Source organism: Bos taurus, chromosome 5, assembly GCF_002263795.3.
Source record: "Bos taurus isolate L1 Dominette 01449 registration number 42190680 breed Hereford chromosome 5, ARS-UCD2.0, whole genome shotgun sequence".
Lineage (NCBI taxonomy): Eukaryota > Metazoa > Chordata > Mammalia > Artiodactyla > Bovidae > Bos > Bos taurus.
In genome coordinates, this window is record NC_037332.1 from 74,708,180 (window position 1) to 74,730,050 (window position 21,871).

Sequence of the window (21,871 nt, forward strand, 5' to 3'; positions counted from 1 at the left end):
CCTAGCAGAGGTCCCCTGAGTTGGGGTGGGGGGGGCGGGCATTTCTTCCCTCCCTGACAGGATCCCCTCATGCTGGGCTAGAGGGCCCTGGGTGACCATGTCTGCACACCCTGCCTGGGACCTGGCTTCTCATTCCATCTGGGACCCTCTTCTAATCTACATGGAGCCTCTCTGACAGTGGAAGGATGTGTGGCTCAGGGAGCCCTCCAGAGTCACAATGAGTGGCTGCGATTGTGTGTCATTTGAGGGATTCTCAGGAGCCTCACACATCCCCACCAGAGGAAAACACTTCCTCTACCATCTCTGCAAGTGCTGGTCTCTTCAAGCTCAGCCATTCAGATGGGTGTTTCCTCGAGTCTCTTGAATCTTTTGAGGTTCCATAAAGTTGTACATAGACTTGGAGGGCAGGTAGTTGAAGTTGTCACAGATAAAGTGTGAGTTAGACTGATGATCCCTGAGAAGTCAGGGTGCTGGGTGCTGGGTCAGGAGTCAGGGAGGTGGGCTGGAGAGTCCAAGGGAAACAGGCTCACAGCACATCTCCTGGTTCTCTGTCACTTGGGGCAGTGGATAGACTGAGTGACCTGCAACTGGGGAAGGCCAAGGTTACCAGGCTTGGGGGAGAGCAGATGCCAGGCAAAATGACCTTCAAGGGTCCTTATAGCTCTGAGTAATGTGTTTCAAAAAAATTCTATGTACACTGAGTTAGCCAATCTGTAAATTGCAAGGGCACAGTCCCCAGGACTGTCCTTACATTAGACACCAATGGCAAGTTTGGGGGTTCCCAAAGCTACTTGAAGGTCTGAGAATTCCCTAAAGGGATGCACAGAACTCACTGAAAGCTTCATGATCCCAGTTACAGTTTATTACAGGGAAGGATGAAGGTTCCCATCAGCCACAGGGCAGTCTGGGCGGGTTTCACACACGAAGCTTCCATTTTCATCAGGATGCATTACTGTCCTGGATTCAGTGTGTGGCAGGACACACGGAACACTGCCCACCAGGGACCCTCACCCTATTTAACAAAAAGTTATCCTGACCTGTTTTCTCCAGCCCCCACCCAGAGGTCAGACTAATGCCCTAGAGTTCAGCTCCTCCAGAGGTCAGAACTGATACCATGTGACCCAAAGCCCCATTACATCACTTTGTCGGACTGTCCAGTGTCTAAAGTCACAAGTGGAGGAGGACATTCCTATCAGCCAGAATAGTCTAGGGGCTTAAGGACCACTTTCCAGTAGCCAAGGGCAAAGAGCAGGTTGACTCCTCACTAGACACTGAGACCCTTGAATGAAGGTTTTCTCCTCCAATCCCACTTCTCTTTGTTTCTCTGTGGCGTTCCCACTCTAGAAACCCTTTGGAAGTGTTGGTGTTGACCTGCCTCTGAGGCATCTTTATCAAATACCTCTCTGAAGTTAAGCATATTCTAAGATGACCTTTGCCGATTTTTTTCCATGACTGAATAAAGTATATGGAGCGTCTACAATATCCAAACATGTTTAATGTTGAAAAACATTTTACATTTGTAAAATTCTTTCCTTGTGATTTGTAATAATATATCTGTGGTTTACGCAGGATAGCTCTTGTCAAGCCTATTTTATGGACTCCCTTGATGTTCACTGTTACAGGGAAGAGGCAAATGTACTATATGAATATCTGCTGGAGCTGAAAACAGACTTGGTAGAGGAGGACCAAGACAGGCCACAACAAGACCAGCTGGACAGGAAGAGGTTTTTGGAGGAATTTCCTCGGGTGAAACAGGAGCTGGAGGAGACCATAGCAAAGCTCCATGCGCTGGCAGACAAGGTCGACAAGGTGCACAGGGACTGCACCGTCACCAACGTGGTGGCCAGCTCTGCCGGCGCTGTGTCTGGCGTCCTGACCATCCTTGGCCTGGCTCTGGCACCCATGACAGCAGGCATCAGTCTGGGACTCTCGGCCACTGGGTTAGGGCTGGGAGCGGCGGCTGCTGTGACCAGTGTGTCCACCAGCATTGTGGAACACGTAAGCAGGTCATCAGCAGAAACCGAAGCCAGTCGCCTTGGGCCAATAGCTATCAATGAAGGGGAGGTGTTTGCAGAGGTTTTATGTAAGAGGACACCCCAGATCGTTTCCTCTACAAAGAACCTCATCCAAGCCTTGAAAGGCATTGGGAAAAATGTTCGTGCCATCAAGCTGGCCAAAGTCAACCCTCGCTTAGCATCCCACGCTAAGCGCTTCATGACTGTGGGGCAAGTCTCCGCCCGAAGCAGCAAGCAGGTGCAGAGAGCATTTGGAGGCACGGCTCTGGCAATGACCAAAAGCGCCCGGATCGTGGGTGCAGCTACGGCAGGTGCTGCCCTCCTGGTGGATGTGGCCTTCCTGGTGAAAGAGGCAAAGCACTTGCACGAAGGGGCAAAGACAGAGTCAGCGGAAAGGATGAGGCAGATGGCCAAGGAGCTGGAGAAGAAATTGGAAGAGCTCATCCGGACCTATGAGAGTCTGTAGGAGGGCTGGACTTGGCCCTTAGCAGGACAGTGTGGGAGCAGGGACATGTGTGGGGCCAAGAGAAGAAGGCACTGTGTTAGAGGGGAAGCAAGACAAAGAGGGGGAAACTGGGTGGTCTCCTGACTTGTTTTAGACTATTGTCTGGACTATGCCATTTTCCCAAAGGAAGAGAAATCCTTAAACCCTCTTGTATTCAAAACATGTCATTTTCTTCCCTAAATTCTCCCTCTTGGCTCAAGATGAATCACAAAGCTTCAAGTACCACTGTTCAAAAAGTATTTTTTAAAAATACAGAATAAGTGTCACCAATTTGTTCATGTCTCTAGATCTGTTTCCTCTGCGTTTATCTTTAAAAACCTTAATAGGAAACCAACACCTTTTTATTTGCCCAACAATCACATGATCAGGGAGCCTAGTTCATGACACCAGCCCTGACCTCTTGCTGTCCCTCCAACTGTCCTTTGTTGGCATGTAGAGGGGAGAGGCTGTGACACAGCGGCACGTATGACCTCTCTCGCTCTGATTTCTGCATCCTTCCATGGTGCCCCTCTGAGCGTTTCACCAAAGATCTATATCACCTCGAGGGGACCCCAGGAGGAAAACAAACAGAACTTTCTAGCGTCTGTGTTCCTTGAGTTTTCTACATTGAAGAGTGGTTGATTTCCAACATCATGTTAGTTTCAGGTATATAGTACAGTGATTCTGTTATGTATATATACAAAGAGTCAGATTCTTTTATCTTATAGGTTATTACAAAATACTGAGTATAGTTCCCTGTGCTATACGGTAAGTCCTTGTCAGTTATCTATTTTATATATAGTAGTGTTTATATGTTAATTCTAAACCTCTAATTTATCCCACCACACCCCTTCCCCTTCAGTAACCATAAATTTTTGATTAGTAGTAATTATTTGATGTTCTACTACATGTTTTTTTGTTTTTTTCCCAGAGGGGATTGGGGGTTGTTTCTTTTTTCAGCAAAAACTCCTCTACATCCTGTTTCCTCCTTTACCTCTTTGGGACAGCCCTGCAGAGCTCCCAAGAGACTGGCTCTTGGCCTGGTCTCAGTAAGGTCACTGAATTAATAGAAAGTAATTCTCAACTTTGAGGTTGTGCTTTTCTTCAGTGGACAGTACTGAGTGATGGATGGATTGATGGTGAGGAACTGGCTTCTGCAGCTGCGGGAGGGCCAGACAGGTGTGAAGTCTGCCAGCCAGGCTGTCTGCCTGGGACAGCAGAACTTTCAGGTCCAGGATGAATCTGCAGTCCAGGGCAGAATTTCCTCCTTTTGCCAGATCTTTAATGTAAACACTCCTGCAAGGAATCCTTTGCCTTTTAAGGCAGCATGTTCACAGATTTCCCGGATTAGGGTATGGACATCTCTGGAAAGCAGACAACAGCCCCTGAGTGGCCACCGCCCTTCCTATTCATTCATTCTCTCATTTTTCCCCACGTGGTCCACCTAAGGGCTAGGCCTGTGCTGAGGACTGGGGGCATAGAGGGTGGCCACCGTGGAGCCTGAGGCAGTCAGAGAAACAAATGGCTGCGGTACAGAGTGGAGGTTGGGTTCAGAAGACTTTGGGGACACGGTGGGCGGTACAATCTGGGAGGAGAGGACAGGAAGGCTGCCTTGTAAGGAGGGGGGAGCATGTCTGTGGGAACAGGGACTGTGCCAGGGCTTGATGGAAGCCATGGCTAGAAAGGAAGGGGACCCTCTCTGCTGTCAGATGTACTCCGGCCCTCGGTGCCAGGAGGGGAGGGAATCGGGTTCTAGGAAATCAGACTCTGATGTACCAAGGAGTGAAAAGCAAAATTCCCAAGATTTCTGAAGAAAACAATGGAGACCTGAAGTGATTGCTGAGGGGCCTCTGGTTAACACTTGACCCCCTCCCTGCTCCCACCTGCTCATTTTATTATCAAGTGTGTGTGGGTTTGAGAAGCAGAGACAGGTGGAGAGTTCAGGCTCGTTTGCTCAGCCCTTCATCTCACAGACAGTGGCTGGAGAGGGGCCCAGCCAGGCCCTCCTGCCAAGGGGCCCACTTGAGCCTGGGGTGTTGCCAAGGACCGCTGGGCTGGGCCTCATTGCACGGGTGATGCCTATAAAGGCCTCTCCTCTCATCAGCCTTCTCTGCAGCACTCCGAATTCACTTCCTCCAACTGCTAAGTGCTAGGGGCGCCCCTTACAGGGAAGCCTGTAAAGCAGATTCAGGCTCCCACCATGAAGCTGAGTGAATGGGGTGGGGGAGGGGGTTGGGAGGGCTGTGGAGTTCAAAGCCTCCTCTCCTCTGCTGTCACATTAGGGTGCTTCCCACCCTTGGCCCTGGCCCAAGGCCATCAGGTTGGGAGAAATCCTGCCCAACGTTACAAAGCCCTGGTTACTTCACTTCTTGCTGCCATTAACCACTTATGCAGCCCATTCGAGAAAAATCTCCAGAAAAGTAACAACTATGTCTGCCAGTTCACCACACTATCCCCAGTGTATCCACAGGTCTGGCACTCGTTGGGGGCACAGTAAATGCCCCTCTTCCTTCCTTCAATTATTGCATATTAATTAGTCTACAGTGTGGCAGGCAGGTGCTAGGCTGAGATTTGGGCCTTTGGGACCTTTCTTCACTTTACAGCTGAGGAAAGGGAGACTCAGAGAGGTTAAGTGACTTGCCCAAGGTCACACAGCAGGTAACAGAGTAGGTATTTGGACACACTTCTTCTACCTGGCTCTTTTCCACTTGACCCCAAGTATTGCAGTGTGAAAGTGTGGAGGCAAGGAGAGGGGGTGGCCTACTGAGGTGATGGCCAGAACAGCAGAAGATGAGGTGGGACAAATGGGCTGGGGCAGGGTTATGATGAGCATCGAAGGTCAAGGGAGGGATCCATAGGATTTGGCCTTCATCTAGTGGGCCACAGGGACCAGGGGTTTGTTTCTGCTTCAGGTCCTTATTCAACTAAAGTAGTCTCAGGGAGGGGCTTGTCACAGCGTTCAGTTTTCTCATCTGAGAAATGGTACAAATATATGATGTTTTAGTAATCCCAGTGGAAAGTCTGAGTGAAACATACCAGGGCTAAAATCCACATGTTTGTGTTTTTTGCAGTTTATTTATTGTAGCTGATTTCTAGTATCATAGTGTCGTAGTTGGAAAGATGCTTGATATGATTTCAGTTTTCTTAAATTTACCGAGGCTTGCTTTGTAATCCAGCATGTGATCTATCCTGGAGACAGTTGCGTATACATTTGAAAAGAGTTCATTTTCTGCTGCTTTCAGACGGAATGCTTTATAACGTCCATCTGGTCTAATGTGCCATTTAAAGCCTGTGTTTCCTTATTAATCTTCCATCTGCATGATCTGTCCATTGGTGTAAGTGGAGTGTTAAAGTCCCCCACTAGCTCAGATGGCAAAGAATCTGCCTGCAATGCAGGAGACCCACGTTTCATCCCTGGGCTGGCAAGATCCCCTGAAGAAGGGAATGGCTAGCCACTCCAGTATTCTTGCCTGGAGAATTCCATGGACAGAGGAGCCTGGTGGGCTACAGTCCATGGGGTCACAAAGCGTCAGACACGACTGAGCTACTAACACACACACATTATTTTGTTACTGTCAGTGTCTCCTTTTATGTCTGATAACTTTTGCCTTATATATTGAGGTGCTCTTACATTGGGTGCATACAAATGTACAATTCTTATATCTTCTTCTTGGATTGAATCCTCAATCATATGTAGTGTTCTTCTCACTGCTAATTTAAAATGGATAACCAACAAGGATCTACTGCATAGCACATGGAACTCTGCTGGATGTTATGTGGCAGTCTGGATGGGAGGAGAGTTTGGGAGAGAATGGATACATGTATATGCATGGCTGAACCCCTTTGCTATTTATCTGAAACTATCACAACATTGTTAATTGGCTATACCTCAATAAAAATAAAAGTTAAAAAAGTCATATGTAGTGTCCTTCTTTGTCTCTTGTAACAGTCTTTATTTTAAAGGCTATTTTGTCTGATATGAGTATTACTACTCCAGCTATCTTTTTCATATGTATATAATTCTATTTATTAGTTTCTTTTATTTTTGGTTGTGCTGGGTCTTTGTTGCTGTGTGGGCTTTTCTCTAGTTGCAGCGAGTGCGGACAACTCACTAGTGGTGTGTAGGCTTCTCATTGTGGCAACTTCTCTTGTTGAGGGCCACAGGCTCTAGGGCACACAGGCTTCAGTGGGCTCTGTAGTTGCAGCTCTCGGACTCTCTAGGGCTCAATCGTTGTGATACACCGGCTTAGTTGCTTCCCAGTATGTGGGATCTTCCAGGATCAGGTACTGAACTTGTGTCTCCTGCATTGGTAGGCAGATTCTTTACCACTGAGCCACCAGGGAAGGCCCCACACTCCAGCTTCCTTTTGCTTTCCATTTGCTTGGAATATCTTTTTCCATCCCATCACTTTCAGTCTATATGTGTCTCTAGATCTGAAGTGGGTCTCTTGTAGACAGCATAAACATTGGTCTTGTTTTTTTATCCATTCAGCCAATCTATGTCTATTGGTGGAGCATTTAATCAGTTTACATTCAAGGTAATTATTGAGATGAGTGTTCTTGTTTTGTTGTTTTGAATTTGTTTTAATAGGTCTTTCTTTTCCCTTTTCCTCTTTTGTTCTCTTATGATTTGATGACTATCTTCAGTCTTGTGTTTTGATTTTTTTTTATTTTTTGTGTGTAAACTCATATATTTTTGATTTGTTACCTTTAGGTTTTGGTATAGCAGTCTGTATATATATATATAATCATTTTAAGGTGGTCTCTTAATTTCAAATGCATTTAAATACCTTGCGTTTACACGCTCCTCCTGATTATTCATTTTGGTATCATATTTGTATGTGAATAGTTTCCTGCCTTTACTGTATGTTGGCATTCACCAGTGAGCTTTTCCATGTCATAATTTTTCTTAATTCCTAATTGTGGTCTTTTGCTTTCCCTTGAGAAATGCTTTAGTATCTGTTGTGAAGCTGGATTGTTGGTATGAATCCTTTAGCTTTGGCTTGTCTGTGAAGACTTTTACTTCTCCAGCAAATCTGAATCAGAGCCTTGCTGGGAGGAGTATCCTTGGTTGTAGGTTTTCCCTATCACAACTTTAAATATACGGTGCCACTCCCATCTGGCCTGCAGGGTGTCTGCTAAAAAATTAGCTGATAATCTTATGGATATTCCCTAGTGTATACACATTTTTTCTCATAGTGATGCCTCCTGAGACGGGTCTGTCTCTCCCGTCTCCCCTCAGACTGTGGCTCCTTGACAGCAGTGCTGTCGTCTTTAAAAATTGATCATTGTTTTGGCTGCACCGGGTTTTTGTTGTCATGTGCAGGCTTTCTCCAGTCGCAGCGAGCAAGGGCTGCTCCTCCTTGTGGTGCGTAGGCTTCTCACTGCAGTGGCTGCTTTTGTTGCAGAGCATGGCCTCAGTACTTGGGGTGCACGGGCTCAGTTGCCTCACAGCAAGTGGAATCTTCCCAGATCAGGGATTGAATCCATGTCCCCTGCATGGGAAAGCAGATTCTAAACTATCGGACCATCAGGGATGTCCTCCTTGTATATTATTTGTAGCTTTTAATATTTCCTCTTTGTTTTTCATTTTTTTCAGTGTAATTATTATGTGTCTCAGCATGTTCCTCCTGATTAATCCTGTATGGGACTCTCTATTTCTACTTCTAAACTTCTATTTGTATTTTTATGTATATAGTGGGTGAGTTATGTTTCACTCTTAACTTGAGTAACTGTTACCTTTCCCATGTTAGGGAAGTTTTCAGCTGTTATCTCTTCAAATATTTTCTGAGGCCCTTTCTCTTCTCCTTCTGGGAGTCCTACAATGCAAATGTTGGTCCATCTGATATGGTCCCAAAAGTCTATTAATCTCTCATTTCTTTTCATTCTTTATTCTGCTTCACAGCAGTGGTTTCTACCTCTCTTCCAGCTCACTGATTCGTTTTTCTGCCTCATTTATTCTATTGATTCTTTCTAGTGTATTTTTCATTTCAGTTATCGTATTTTTCAACTCTGTTTTTTATCTTTTCTAATTCTTTGCTAAAAATTTCTTGTAACTTCTCATTCTGTTTATCCATTCTTTTCCCAAGTTCTTGGATCATCTTTACAATCATCACCCTGAACTCTTTCTCAGGTAGATTGCCTATCTCCACATCACTTCGTTCTTCTGGGATTTTTCTTTTTCCTTCATCTGGAACGTATTTCTTTGCCATCTCATTTTGTTTAAATTTCTGCTTGTATATAGTGGGTGAGTTATGTTTCTCGACTTTGGAGAATTGGCCGTTTGTGAGTGACTGAACTGAACTGAAATGTCCTGAGTCCCAGCAATATACTCCCCTCTCGTCACCCAAGGGCCAGGAACCAGCTGGTGCAGGTAGTTCTGACCTGCGTTTGCACACGCGCTTCCACAGGCTACAAGATCAGTTTTCCTGCCTCTGGTGTCTGCCCCCTGGTGGGTGAGGCTGGTGGAGAGGCTTGTGTAGGCTTCCAGCAGGGAGGGGCCAGCGTCTGCCCACTGGTGAATGGAGCCAGGTCTTGGCCCTCCGGTGAGCAGGGCTCTGTCAAGAGGTGGCTGTGGGCTCAGAAAGTCTGGGAAACCTGTGTGCTGATGGGTGGGCCTGTGTTCCCAACCTGTTGACTGTCTGGCCTGAGGATTTCTAGTAGCAGGGTGAGATCAGGTCTCAGTGCCAAGGACCCAGGATACCTGCCTGCAGTGAGTTCACATAGGTGAACACTCCCCACTATGTGCACCACCAGATTTTATGACCCCAGAGAGAGCCATAACTGCCCCCACCTCCCCAGGAGATCCTCCAAGACCAGCAGCTAGGTCTGGCCCAGGCTGCTATGGAGTCACTGCTTTTGCCCTGGGTCCTGGTGTGTGACATCTTGCGTGCACCCTCTAAGAGTGGAGTCTTTCCCTCAGTCCTGTGGAGCTCCTACGATCAAGCGCCACTGGTCTTGAAAGCCAAGTGATCTGGGGGCTCCTCCTCCTGATGCCAGACCCCTATGCTGGGAAGACTAGTGTAGGGCTCCTGTAGGACTTCTGCAATATCATTATTCTCCAATTTGTGAAGTGCTCACCCAGGTGAGATGGGATTTGACTATATTGTAAGCGCACACCTCCTACTGTCTCATGATTTCTCCTAACTTAGGTCTTTGGGTGTATCTTTTTTTTTTTGGTAGATTCCAGTCTTTTTTGTCAATAGTTGTTCAGCAGTTAGTGGTGATTGTTGGTGCGCTCCTGAGGGGAGGTGAGTTCAAAGTTCATTCTACTTTACCAACTTGTCTACAACCCTTCCAGTAGTTCATCGATTTTAATTATCCACATGCCCATCCTTTCCATTAGTAGTCAAGATTTACCTGATTAACTACTTCTAAAAACAGACTCTTCCAATATCAGAAATCACCAGTGTCACTGGCAAAGCCCACTGGGGTCCCCAGGAAAAACAAGACGGAATCTAGGTGATTAGGTCTACCCTCTTCTGTGATTAGTGTAGTTTTACTTGGGTACAGAAGGCCTGTGCGGTGGCCTTGCACGTAGCACATTGGATTAACATTCTCAGCACAGAACCACTGGGCCAGACACTTGCCAGCCATGTGCAGAAGCCGGCTTTTGTGCTCATTACCATACTCTGGATGCAAGATTTGGAATTTTCTGGAAAAAATAAGCAACTGAGCAGTTAGGGGTGAAGAGGTCTCTGATGCCAGCAATCAGAGACCAGTGGGCAAGGTGACTCCTCAGTGGAGGAAAATGAAGAGGTGAGCACTTGTGGGGACCAGGGTGGATGGTCCGCTTCAGGGGCCAGCAGTGAGGAGGGATGAGCAGGGGTAACAAGAGAGGCTGGATGATGGGAGGCTTAGCATGCTTTAGGCTCCACAGATACATGTGGATGCCTGGAGAGGGAGCCAGGACCCCTCCCTTCCACAAGGGACTTTGGAATCTGTAGACCCTGGGCTCTCATGCTCATGCATGGTGGGTGGTCAGGCAGCGGACTGCTCCCTTCCTCTTGATGGGCAGAGGTGGGCACCCTCCAGCACTTCCCAGGCACAAGGTGAACAGCCAATCCATAGGACTTTAAGGGGGAGAACTAATATTTGTGGGTCCTGTAGTGAGTTAAACGGTGGCTCCCCAAAAAGTGTCTACGACCTAATCTCTGCAACTGTGTATTGACCTTAGGTGGAAAAATGTCTCTAGAAATCCTTTAAGTGAAATATCTTGCGATCAACATTGATTACCTAAATCCAATAACTAGCATCCCTATAAGAGACACAGAGACAACAGAGAGTAGGTGGAGAAGTCCACGAAGAGACAGAGGCAGGATGGAGGGGCGCAGCCACAGCCAAGGAACGCTGCAGGCACCACCAGCTGGGAGAGGCGGGGAAGGCCCCCCAGAACTTCTATGGGAGTGGGCTCCCGCTGACAGGAAGAAGGGCCCCAGACTCCAGTGCTGGCCCCCATCCACCTCTCCCATCACCTCCTGCAGCTCCTTTCCCAGGGCCTGAAAGCACACCTGCTCGGAGGCTGGACAGGCCAGCTGCTGGAGGCCTGGCAAGCATCCGGTCTAGGAGCCTGCAGCTCTCCTGAGCAACCAGGCTGGCCAAACACTGACCTGGGTTGGTGGGGGAAAGGAGGCCTGCATGCAGATAGGCTGCTTGAGTCCACACCTTGAATCAAGCGCGAGCCCGATCCCTTCTCTAAGGAGAGCCTTTTTCTCCCTCCCCTCTCACCTGCAACTGCAGGGACACCTGTCTTTCCTGCCCTCACACTCCCAGTGCCTGGTGAGGGGCCTGGCTTGCACCCAGCCTTTGTTGAAAGAATGAAGGAACAAAAGCTGACAGTCCTATGGAAAGCCTCTGCCCCAGCACCCACAGGCTTAGGCACCAACTCCCTCATTCCTGCTTCTGCAGCCCCTGGGACGAGCCTCCAAAGGGCAGGCTTTGCCTTGTCTGATGACTAAGGAACCTCTGAGAAGCAGGCATCTCTAGCCCCTGAGCCAGCTCAGTGTCCAGCACATAGTAGGTGCTCAGCAACTGAAAGGAATTGAGATTTATAAGACACTTGTAGCATCCTTAAATCTGGCCAGCCTGCCTTTCTGCCTGACCACCACCCCCTATTAAAGCCTGGGCCCCAACCATGCTGCACTCCTGGAAGCTTCCAGAAATCGCACAAAGGAGGTACCTGCTGCAGAAGCAAAGCACAGTCCTTTCCAGGGAGCCCAGATACAGTGCCTTCTAGGCCACCTGCTCCAGTGCACAGACAGCCCCCAGACACGTGTCTCATAGCACAAGGATCTCTTTATTGTGACGCTCAGTGGAAAACATCTGTAAACCAGCTCACTGTAGTGGTGACAGCTGCAACCATGCTAAGGCACTTTCATTATATAAAAAAAGGGCGGGGGTGGGAGTTCTGTCCACTCCTTTGTGACAGCAACTGGGACCTGAATTCAGAGCTTTTTAGGCCTATGTAGCTTTAATATATCTTCATGATTTCTTGAGTTTGTTTCCTTAAAAAAAAAAAAAAATGCCTTCTTTGCCATAAGTAAGTCTAAATGCAGCATATACAAAATAGTTAGGAATACAAGGAAATTCAGCCACCAGTGTAGACCAGTGTAGGACAAGCTATTCTCTTCTAGACGTGCTTCTGAAGGAAAGGCAGTGATAAAGACTGGGAATTTTATCACTAATTACAGTGAGAGGGAGAAAAGACAACAATGTTTTCTTTTTCTTTTAAAAATGTCTGTGCAGACGGCAGCGTCTTGAGTTATACTGAGTCAACGGTGCTGATCAACTACCCTCGGGCCCCAGTCCTGGCCCTTTCCACTGCTCTGGCTGTCAGACTCGGGACAAGTCCATTAACCATTAAATATATTTGGTCCCCAAGAGTGTTGGGAGAGGCCACGGCTGGCCTTTCCAGCTTGGCCCCTAGGCCCTGCCTGCTCGGCCCAACAGCCCCGCTGCGGCAGGGATGGGCCAAGGAGGGGAAGGGGTCATCATTGCACTTGAGACGTTTGAGAAGCAGGAGGGGACAGTGGCGCTGCCCAGCAGGGTAGGGAGGAAGGCCCTTCCCTCCCCGCCCCCGGCATCCTGTGCCCTGCACAGAGGTGGACCCCCTGGGTCTGCTCATGTTGGACCACCCAGAGTCCACGGGAGCAGGGGAGCCAGTGGGGCAGAGGGTGTGAGGTCACCGAGTGTGATTGCCAACAGCAAAGGAGGGAGAGGGAAGAGCTGGTGGCGGAGGCGGGGGGAGGTGACAACTCTTCTGGGGCACTGGGCTACCAAAACTCCTTAGTCTGAAGAAAAATAGATTCATAGAAAATTCTCTTGCCCATCCCCGGAGGCCTGCTCTTGCCCTCCTCGCCTCACCATCTTGTGCTCTGTGGCGAGAGGGCGGGAGATCCGGCTGGTCGCTCTGTCCCTGGGCCCGGGCCCAGGACCCTGACTCTTTGGTATCAGATTCGGGATGGGGGTGGGAGGGGAGCAGGGGGGCTGCAGCAGAGGAAGCCGAACGCCCTCAGGGAGGCCTGGGGGACGGGTGGGGTGGTGAGGGGGGCCTGAGGTCCCTGGCCTGGGGGGACGAGGTGGGGTCACAGTCACAGCAGTCCCCAGAGGGAGGAGGGGGTGCTGTGGGGGCTGGGGAGGGGAGGCGGAGTCACTGATGTCCGTCTCCGGGCAGCAGGAGAAGAAGAGCCGGTTACTCAGCAGCTCTGGCCTCGGCGGCTTTGGCCTCAGCCCCGTCGGCTTTGCCATCCATCTCATCGTCCGAGCAGTCGCTGGCACCTTTCCGGGCCATTCGGCGGGGCACAACAAATGGCAGGTCCCCACGCCTGGGGGCAGAGGCAGCGGTTAGCAGGGCCGGCCAGGTGGCCACAGAACAGCTCGTGTGTTTCAAAGCAACCTCAGAGGAAGACTAGCTCCTGACACCCCACGGGGAGAAGCAATGGGGGGCCTCAGGGTGGGACAGGAGGGCTCACGATAAGGGGGGTGACTGAAGCTTCCTGCTTTCACTCCAAACACCAGCAAAAAACTGTCAGGTAATAGGGGCTGATTAAAAGGAGGCCCAGTGGTAAAGAAACGCCTGCTAATGCAGGAAATATGAGAGACACGGGTTCGATCCCTAGATTGGGAAGATCCCCTGGAGAAGGAAATGGCAACCCACTCCAGTATTGTTGTCTGGAGAATCCCACAAAGGAGCCTGCTTGACTACAGTCCATGGGGTCGCAAAGAGTCGGGCACGACTGAGCGACTAAACAACAGAAGGAGCCCCAAGAGCAGAAGGAGCCACCTCTGCAAAACACCACACTCTGGTCACACTTGGTACCAAACAGGTGAGATCAAGAGACAGGCCGTCAGTGCAGTGTACACAAACAGGCACCTCTTCCAGTCCCAGAAAAGAAAACCAACAACATAAACACTGACTAGACTGTTGCTTTTATGCTTAAAAAACAAAAAGGATCACTGGGAAAAGGAAGTCAACAATGAGAATCTCGACCAAAAAGGCCCTCTGCCTCAACCATTTCATGCTGCCTGATCGGGACACTCCTTCGAGAAATGCCAAGCAGCCCTCTCCACCTGATCAGGGTTGGAAGATTGACCGGAGTTGTGCCAGGGCCTGGCTGGGTGGCTTTGAGCAACTTCTAGTTCACAAAACCTGAAAATGTTCTCAGCGGGTTTAAGGGCCATGACAGGAACAGACTTTTCAGGCAGGATGGGAATCAATCACCCAGAGAGATTATTCAAAAGGCTGGGCTACAGCCTAGGAGGCCGGAGAACCAGGAAGGGCTCTCTGAAAAGCACTTTTCTGGTGTCAGTAAGTGCCCTGCCCACTGACAGGGCTGAGAAAGGGGACTGAGTTTTACAATAGCCTCATGGTCAGAATTCTGCTTTTCAGGACAAAGCAACTTTTTGGAGGAGAAAGGGTCACACGGCGGGGTGGGTATGGGTGAGGGAGAGGGAGTCGGGCGGGGGGCAGTTGGCGGGGCTCACCTGAGCTTGTTCTTGAGGGAGCTGACCTCGCGGTTCATGGCATCCGCCGTCTCAGTGGCATCCTCCAGCTCGCGCTGCAGTTTCCGGCGGGAGGCATTGGCCCGCTGGGCCTCCTCCTCCGCCTCCTCCAGCTGCCGCTTGAGCTGCTTCAGGCGGGTGGACGCCTTGTCCGCCTGGAGAGACGCAAGGCCAGGGGCCCAGGTCAGGACCCCACATGCTGGTGGCCCACCCCGTTCTCAGCTGCCTCGGGGCAGGGCCCTGCTCCACCCTGACTCACCTGGTCCTTGTACTGCTCGGCGTTCCTCCGCTCGTCATCCACCTGCAGCAGCACATCCTTCAGCTTCTTCTCGGTCCGACGCACCTGCTTGCAGGCTGCCTGGCGCTCCCTGCGAGGCACCAATACAGTGACTCAGGGGGACCCGCTCTTTTGGAGGGTCTGGTGGATAAATCCACAAACTGGGCCACCCATGTCTGGGTCTCACTGGCCTGTCCCCTGTAGGGAGGCCTTGATCAATGCTCTTGTGAAGGCATTAGGATTGGCCCCATTTCACAGATGAGGAAACTGAGGCTCAAGGAAGTGACATATCACAGAAAGCATATATAAAGCTAGAAAAAAAGAATGACTGATGCCCATTACAATCCGGGTTCAATCCCTGGGTTGGGAAGGTCCCTTGGAGAAGGGAATGGCAACCCACTCCAATATTCTTGCCTGGAGAATCCCATGGACAGAAGAACCTGGTACGCTACAATCGATGGGGTCGCAAAGAGTCGGATACGACTGAGTGACTTTCACTTTCACCCCTAAAGAAGTCTGTCTTGCTGAGCCCACAGATGGGCTGCCCAGGGAGTGGGAACTACCACCTCTCTGATTCAGCCCTAAGAGAGTCACCAGGCCCAACTTTAGAAGCGGGCCGTGGGTTCCTCTTCAAACTCTAGAGCCCTAGCAAAAGGCCCCAGGAGAAAAGATGAGAGCCCCATTAGGATAGGGGATGGGCACACAGAGAGGCCCGAAGATGGTGCTGGGTGGTGGGCGAGGGACACCCACTTGGTCTCGTTGTCCAGCTGCTCCTCCAGCTGTGCGATCTTGGCCTCCAGGGCAGCAATGGAGGCCTTGAACTTGGACTTGACGGTGCCCTCCATCTCCTGCAGCTTGACCTTGAGCTCCTTGTTCTGGCGCTCCAGCTGCTGCCTTGCATTCTCGTTCTTCTGGGTATGGCTGCGCTCCAGGTTCAGGTCTGTGTTGAGCTGGTCGATCTGTGGAAGAAGGGCTGGTAAACTCAAGGAAGGCAGGGACCCTCATCACCAGATCCTCCTGGATGAGGGAGCTGCCCAATGGGAAGGGTTCAGAAGCAGCTCAACCCCCAAAAGAGAGGAACCAAGGAGACGGTGCAGGCACCAGGATGTCCTCCTCTGAGCATCGGATGGATGGCTTCTGCTGGGGGGCCCGGTGGGAGGGAGGCCCGACTGCCCACCTGCAGGTTCGCCTTCTTCAGCCTGTCGTTCACCAGCTCCGTGTTGCCCTGCTCCTCTTCCAGCTCCTCCTCCAGCTGTGCAATGCGGGCCTCCAGCCGCCGCTTCTCCTCCAACGCCAGGGCACTGGAGAGGGTGGAGAAAGGTAAGAGTGGCTAAGCTGGAGCTGGGAGCCCCCACACCCACCACCTCCTCCAGTGGACACGCCACGCTTGCCCCAGCTCACCCCTTGCCACTGCTGTTGGCTATCTCGTCGGCCAGCTCGTCCCGTTCCTGCTGGGCCTGGCGCTTGGCACGCTCGGCGGCTGCCAGCTCCTGCCACGGGAACCCAGAACGTGACCCATGGGGGTCCCCATAGCCGACAGCCTCCACTCTCCATTCCCAGTACTCTGAGCCCCTGGCCTCCTCTTTTGAAACCCCTTTCCCAGGCCTGCTTCCTCCATGAAGCCCATTTTCATGAGCCCCTCTGAGGTCACAGCTTAGGCACCATATGTTTACATAGCCCCCACACCTAAGTGCTAAAAACTAAGCCAGGGGTGTTGTAATAAATAAGAAATCACCCTGGCCTGATGGAATGCTGGTCCCTCTGCTTTCCAACGAGACAGGAAGCAGGGGCGACAGGATAGAGATATGAGTTAAGGCCAGGGTGCCGGGGCTCTGAAAGCCAGAAGGGCAGAGGTGGCCTCTGCACCTGAGGCTGAGGTGGCCTCATCAGAAACCCACAAGCTCAAGAGGGCACAGCCAGTCTTGACAGGAAACCTGGCTACCTGGCCCAGTCAGGAGCAGAACTCGGTTGCCAGCATCCTCTCTGCAGAAGATGGCCTAGAGCCTGGGGAATGCTTTCACAACCAGCCTTGCATGAGGCAAGAGGCCGCCAGGGGACATTCAGTGCAGGAAGCCTCTGGAAGGGCCCCCTGCTCGCCAGGCGGCAAGTCACAGTGGGCAGCGGTGGTTACCACAGAGCCCCGTCTTGTGCAACGGAGTCGGCCCCAAATGGTGACAATTTAATTCACACACAATTTAATCACACCAGGGAGCCTTCCAACTTAATGAAACCTTGCACGGCAACCTTTCAGAAAACAAGAACCAGCCCTGCCCACGCCTGGAGCTTGGCCCATTTTTCAAGGCTTTCCCAGGTGACCCAGGCTGGTGAGTGGAGGCTCTGGGCTGCCACCTGCTGGTCAGAGGGTGCACTGCACCCGGCCCACCTCCTGCAGCTGGATCATCTCGGCCTCCATGCTCTTCAGCTTCTTCTCGTTCTCCTTGGACTGCGCCAGGATCTCCTCGCGGGAGGCGCGCGTGTCGTCCAGCTCCCGCATGTAGTCCTTCATCTGGGCCTGGGGGCGGGGAGGAGAGGCTTGGCACCACCACCCCAGCCATTCCCGTGCACCACCCACCAGAAGACACCCCACCAACCCCACCCCAGCCCCAGAAGACACCTCACCAACAGGGACCGGTGGCTGGTTCTCAGCCTGCACCCACGTTCAGCTCACACAGTTATCAAAGGGCAGGAGGGAAGACAAAGCGTTTCTGTTCTACACCACTGACAGTCTTCTGACCGTTAGGGTTTACAAAGGACACCTGTTAGGCCCTGGGTGTGTGTTAGTCCAGCTGCATTTCTGTTTACTTTCTACCACTTCTGGTTGTCTTGGATCCCACGCTCCAGGTCAAGGGCCACCTGCCAGGTTAGCTCCAGCCACAAGACTTATAAGCCTATGTCCTTTGTTCTCCTGTGATTCATTCTAACTCTAAAGATCTTGGGAAATACTTTTTCCCCCTCCTTTTCTTTTGTAGGTCAATCCCAAACTGGGATTCCCCAGGCCCAAGGGTACAAGTCTCGTTGTGTGTGGCCAGGTGGTACCAACTAAACTACCGCCATCAATGCATCTACAGCGCACGACTCTGCCAGCACCAGATGCTGACATGTGTTATCGTTGCTGGTTTGCAGGGTATAATGAGGCATCTCAGAGCTGGGTTTTGTGTTTTTTTTAACTTGTTATTTTTAATTATTGACAGGCCAAGCATGTGTTCTGTTTCTGGACTGCTGCACTGATTCATCAGCTTGGAACCTTCTGTCACTGTCCATTAAGGCTGGATTGAGTCATGTCTGGCTTATTCTAGAAAACTGCCACCAAGTGACTAAGTAACTATAACGCCACTGCACTTTTAGCTTTGCACTTGTTTCTTTGTTTGATGTGAAGTCAACAATTTTTGACTACTGCAAGTTTGCTTCTGACTATAATATTTTGTCTCCACTCGGCCTCCGGGTCTGCATCTGTGTAGCAGCAGTAGTATTAGTCTCTAAGTCTCTAAGTCATGTCCGACTCTGGGACCCCATGGACTGTAGCCCGCCAGGCTCCTCTGCCCATGGAATTCTCCACGCAAGAATACTGGAGTGGGTAGCCATTCCCTTCTCCAGGGGATCTTTCCTACCCAGGGATCAAACACAGGTCTCCCACCTTGCTGCTGCTGCTGCTGCTAAGTCGCTTCAGTCGTGTCCGACTCTGTGCGACCCCATAGACGGAAGCCCACCAGGCTCCCCCGTCCCTGGGATTCTCCAGGCAAGAATACTGGAGTGGGTGGCCGTTTCCTTCTCCAATGCATGAAAGTGAAAAGTGAAAGTGAAGTCGCTCAGTCGTGTCTGACTCCTAGCGACCCCATGGACTGCAGCCCACCAGAATCCCCCATCCATGGGATTCTCCAGGCAAGAGTACTGGAGTGGGGTGCCATTGCCTTCTCCGCTCCCACCTTGCAGGCAGATTCTTTACCACTGCGCCACACCCAAGACCTTCAGGGTAGCACTCACAGGCCAGCCCAGCAGTGTCCAGTCCCGTGCTGGGCCCAATGCTGCCGTGTGCAGCTGGATCAGACCAGCCTGAGCTCACCTGCACCTTCCGCAGCTGCTTGATGGCTTCGTCCCGGTTCTTGTTGGCTGAGTCAATGTGGGCCTCCAGGTCCTTCAAGTCCATCTCCAGCTTCTTCCGAGCGGCCACAGCTATCGAGCGCTGCTTCCTCTCATCCTCCAGCTCGGCCTCCATCTCCCGCACCTGGGGAGGTGCTGACAGCTCAGGGGGCCGGACGGACCCAAAGATACTGCCTCAGCTCAGGGCCCAGGTGGGCTTGATCCAGTCCCAGGGAGTCCACAGGGCCTCCAGGGCACAGTGAGGATTACTGACCATAAAACCCTAGTAGAGGGGGTCACTGACCCCCGGGCAGAGAACTAGGATGCAAGGATGTGGAGGACACTCCCACAGACCAGTGGAAGGAGAAAGGAGCACCCAAACTCGGGCACCCCTGTGCGCCTCTGCCCAGGGAGCGGGCAGGCCCTCCGCACCTGTTTGACCAGCTGCTTTTTCTTCTCCTCACTCTGCTCGTCACGGCCCTGCAGGTCCCTCTCGAACTGGGCCTTCATGGCCTGCAGGTTGACCTCCAGCCGCAGCTTGGCGTCCTCAGTGGCCTGCAGCTCGTCCTCCAGCTCCTCCAGCTGCGTCTTCATCTCCTCCACCTGCTGCTCCAGGGCCCGCTTGGACTTCTCCAGCTCATGGACCTGTCACCAGGGGTTCCGGTAAGGACCAGAAGGGTGCTAGGCCCCGAGGGGAGCCAGGGCCCCCAGGTCCCCGGCCCCAGTGTCTGTGAGGCCCTAACTCTTGGTGTCTGGAGGCCGCCCCCCACCCCGAGAGCTGGCCACGGGCTCAGGGACTCACGCTCTTGCCCACGTCATCCTTAGAGCTCATGAGGTCTTCCATCTCGGTGCGGAACTGCTTGTTGAGCCGCTCCAGTTCTGCCTTCTGCTCCATGGCCTCCTCCAGCGCCCGGGCCAGAGACAGCGCCTTGGTCTCCTTCTCCCGGGCCTCCGCCTCTGCCCGGTCACGCTCCTCCGCATACTTAGCAGAGATGGTCTTCTCCTCGGCCAGGAGCTGGGAGACAGGCAGGCACCATGAGTGTGAGCAACGGGCTCTCGGAAAGGGTCAGAGCCTGACAGACAACAGCCTCTGCCCGAGGCAGGGTGTCTGCAGAAGGACGGGAGGAGGGACTGATGCACTGACGGCACCCACCTGGTCAAACTTCTTCTGCTTCTTCTCCAGGTTGGAGACGCTCTGCCGCTGGTGGTCAAGATCCACGAGCAGGTCATCCAGCTCCTGCTGCAGCCGCGTCTTGGTCTTCTCCAGCTTGTCGTAGGCAGCCACCTTCTCCTCATAGCACTGGCTCAGCCCCTCCAGGTCCTTCTGCAGCTTCCTCTTGGCCTCCTCAGCCGTCTCCAGGCACCCCACGCTGTCATCCATCTTCTTCCTCATATCGGTGACCTGGGTGGGAGCAAGGGGTAAGGAGCATCCAGTTGGCACCTGCTCTGGGAGCCGGGCTGCCACTGCAAGCAGAGTTATGGGGCACCAATTCAGTTATGGAAACAGCTTCCCAGCCGCTTCTCTATTCCTCTGGGACCAGGGAAATGGGACGTTCCACAGAGTGCAGGTGTCTAGCACACAGAGCCCAAGGCAGGTGGACACACAGGTCAGCTTGGAAAGGCCACTCAACCCTGACCTGACCAGCCATTTGTACCAAGACTGAGGCCCAGAGTAGGGAGCCTCCATCCCTCCCCTCTCCCAGGCAGCAGCCTGGCATCCCCCGCCCACAGGTGTCTACCCTGCAGCCCCCTCCTCCCACCCAGACACACAGCTGGCACCGCAGGAACGTGCTCCCTGTCCCCACCCAGATGTGGACCCGACTCCACGCCATCCCCTGAGCTGGTGCAGATCTCTGGGCACATTTAAGTTCTAAGACAGGATCCACAAGAGGGCTCTCCATCTATCTTTGGCCCCAGATCCTTTTAGGGTCTAGAGAAGACCACGGCCTCCTTTCCATGATGATGTTATAACAGGCATAAAGCGAAATATGTAGGACTACCAAGAAACCACTGTAAAAGAGTGCAGTTGTCAGGTACTTTTTTAAGACAATGGTTCAGTAACCAGTGTGCTTCTTTAGCACAGCAGAGAGCAGGCTCCTGAGCAGCGAGGAGCACAGTGACCTTCCCAAAGCCTGGCCTCAGCTCAGACACAATGACCAGTGGTTTCCACTCAACAGGCCACAGGCACTGCTACCGTCACAGCTTGTTGCCCACATTCATAAGGGAACAGAATGCTGAAGGTCAGCTGGAGACTGGTGAAATGAAGATGAACTCCAGCCAAGTTCAAGGATCCCTGAATTCTCCTCGGGGACCCCAGGAGTAAGCCCTGGTCTGGGGAGGGCAGGAGCTCCCCGAGGGAGGGCGGCCAGCTTGGGGAGGCCTGGCTGTGCTTCCAGGTCCAGGTGGCTACCCAACCAGAAGCTCCCCAGCCTGCAGGCTCTGACCACCGTTTCCGGGGCAATCTGAGGGGATCCAGCTCCGAACCTGGGCGTGGAGGGTGGAGATCTGCTTCTCCAGGTTCCGCTTGGCCTCTTCCTCCTCCTCCAGCTGCTCCTTGAGAGAGTTCTTCTCATCCTCCACCTGCTTCAGCTTGGTGCTCAGACTCAGCTTCTGCCGGTTCTCCTCCTGCAGCAGCTCCTGCTCAGCGGACAAGGGGGGCCAGGGCTCAGGACCCACACTGTCGGGGCCTTGTGGTCCCCATGGTCTCGGTGGGACAGAGAAGCAGGCCCCAGATTAGGGGGCAGCCAGCAAAGATCTGGCAGGGAGCCAAGAGGTCCCAGAGAGCCTGGGGACGCTGGGGAGGACACTGTGAGGAAGACCCAGAGGCCTGGCAGCTGACGCCGTGTGGGCACAGGTCCTCCCAGGATAAGAACAGCTGCGGGGGGCCCATCGCTGCCCTTACCTGCGTGTCCTGCAGCTGTGACTCCAGAGCAGAGAAGTCCTTGGTGAGCTTGCTAGACTTGCTGTCCGACTGAGTGAGAAGACCTGTCACATTGTCCAGCTCGACCTGTGTGTGGA

The 21,871-nt window shown here is 52.2% G+C and overlaps 2 protein-coding genes across 8 annotated transcripts in view; one reads left to right on the plus strand and one right to left on the minus strand.

The window, feature by feature from the left end:
- Positions 1-6,416, plus strand: part of LOC512905 (apolipoprotein L, 3) — a 44,812-nt gene extending 38,396 nt beyond the window's left edge. For 6 of the 7 annotated variants that reach the window (XM_059886323.1, XM_005206819.5, XM_059886324.1 and 3 more), the window contains one exon: positions 1,623-6,416. In XM_059886323.1, the coding sequence (XP_059742306.1) occupies positions 1,623-2,481 (859 nt within the window). In that variant the 3' untranslated portion in view covers positions 2,482-6,416. The remainder of the gene's footprint in view (positions 1-1,622) is intronic. The other variant, NM_001100351.1, reaches the window with a different exon arrangement.
- Positions 6,417-11,775: 5,359 nt separating this feature from the next.
- The window catches only part of MYH9 (myosin heavy chain 9), an 85,951-nt gene continuing 75,855 nt past the window's right edge, over positions 11,776-21,871 (minus strand). Inside the window, 13 exon segments of the mRNA NM_001192762.2 lie at positions 11,776-13,322; positions 14,482-14,654; positions 14,759-14,867; positions 15,527-15,735; positions 15,954-16,077; positions 16,178-16,266; positions 17,160-17,288; positions 18,837-18,998; positions 19,286-19,498; positions 19,656-19,868; positions 20,007-20,255; positions 21,338-21,490; positions 21,756-21,860. Of these exon segments, the coding sequence (NP_001179691.2) occupies positions 13,190-13,322; positions 14,482-14,654; positions 14,759-14,867; positions 15,527-15,735; positions 15,954-16,077; positions 16,178-16,266; positions 17,160-17,288; positions 18,837-18,998; positions 19,286-19,498; positions 19,656-19,868; positions 20,007-20,255; positions 21,338-21,490; positions 21,756-21,860 (2,061 nt within the window). The 3' untranslated portion in view covers positions 11,776-13,189.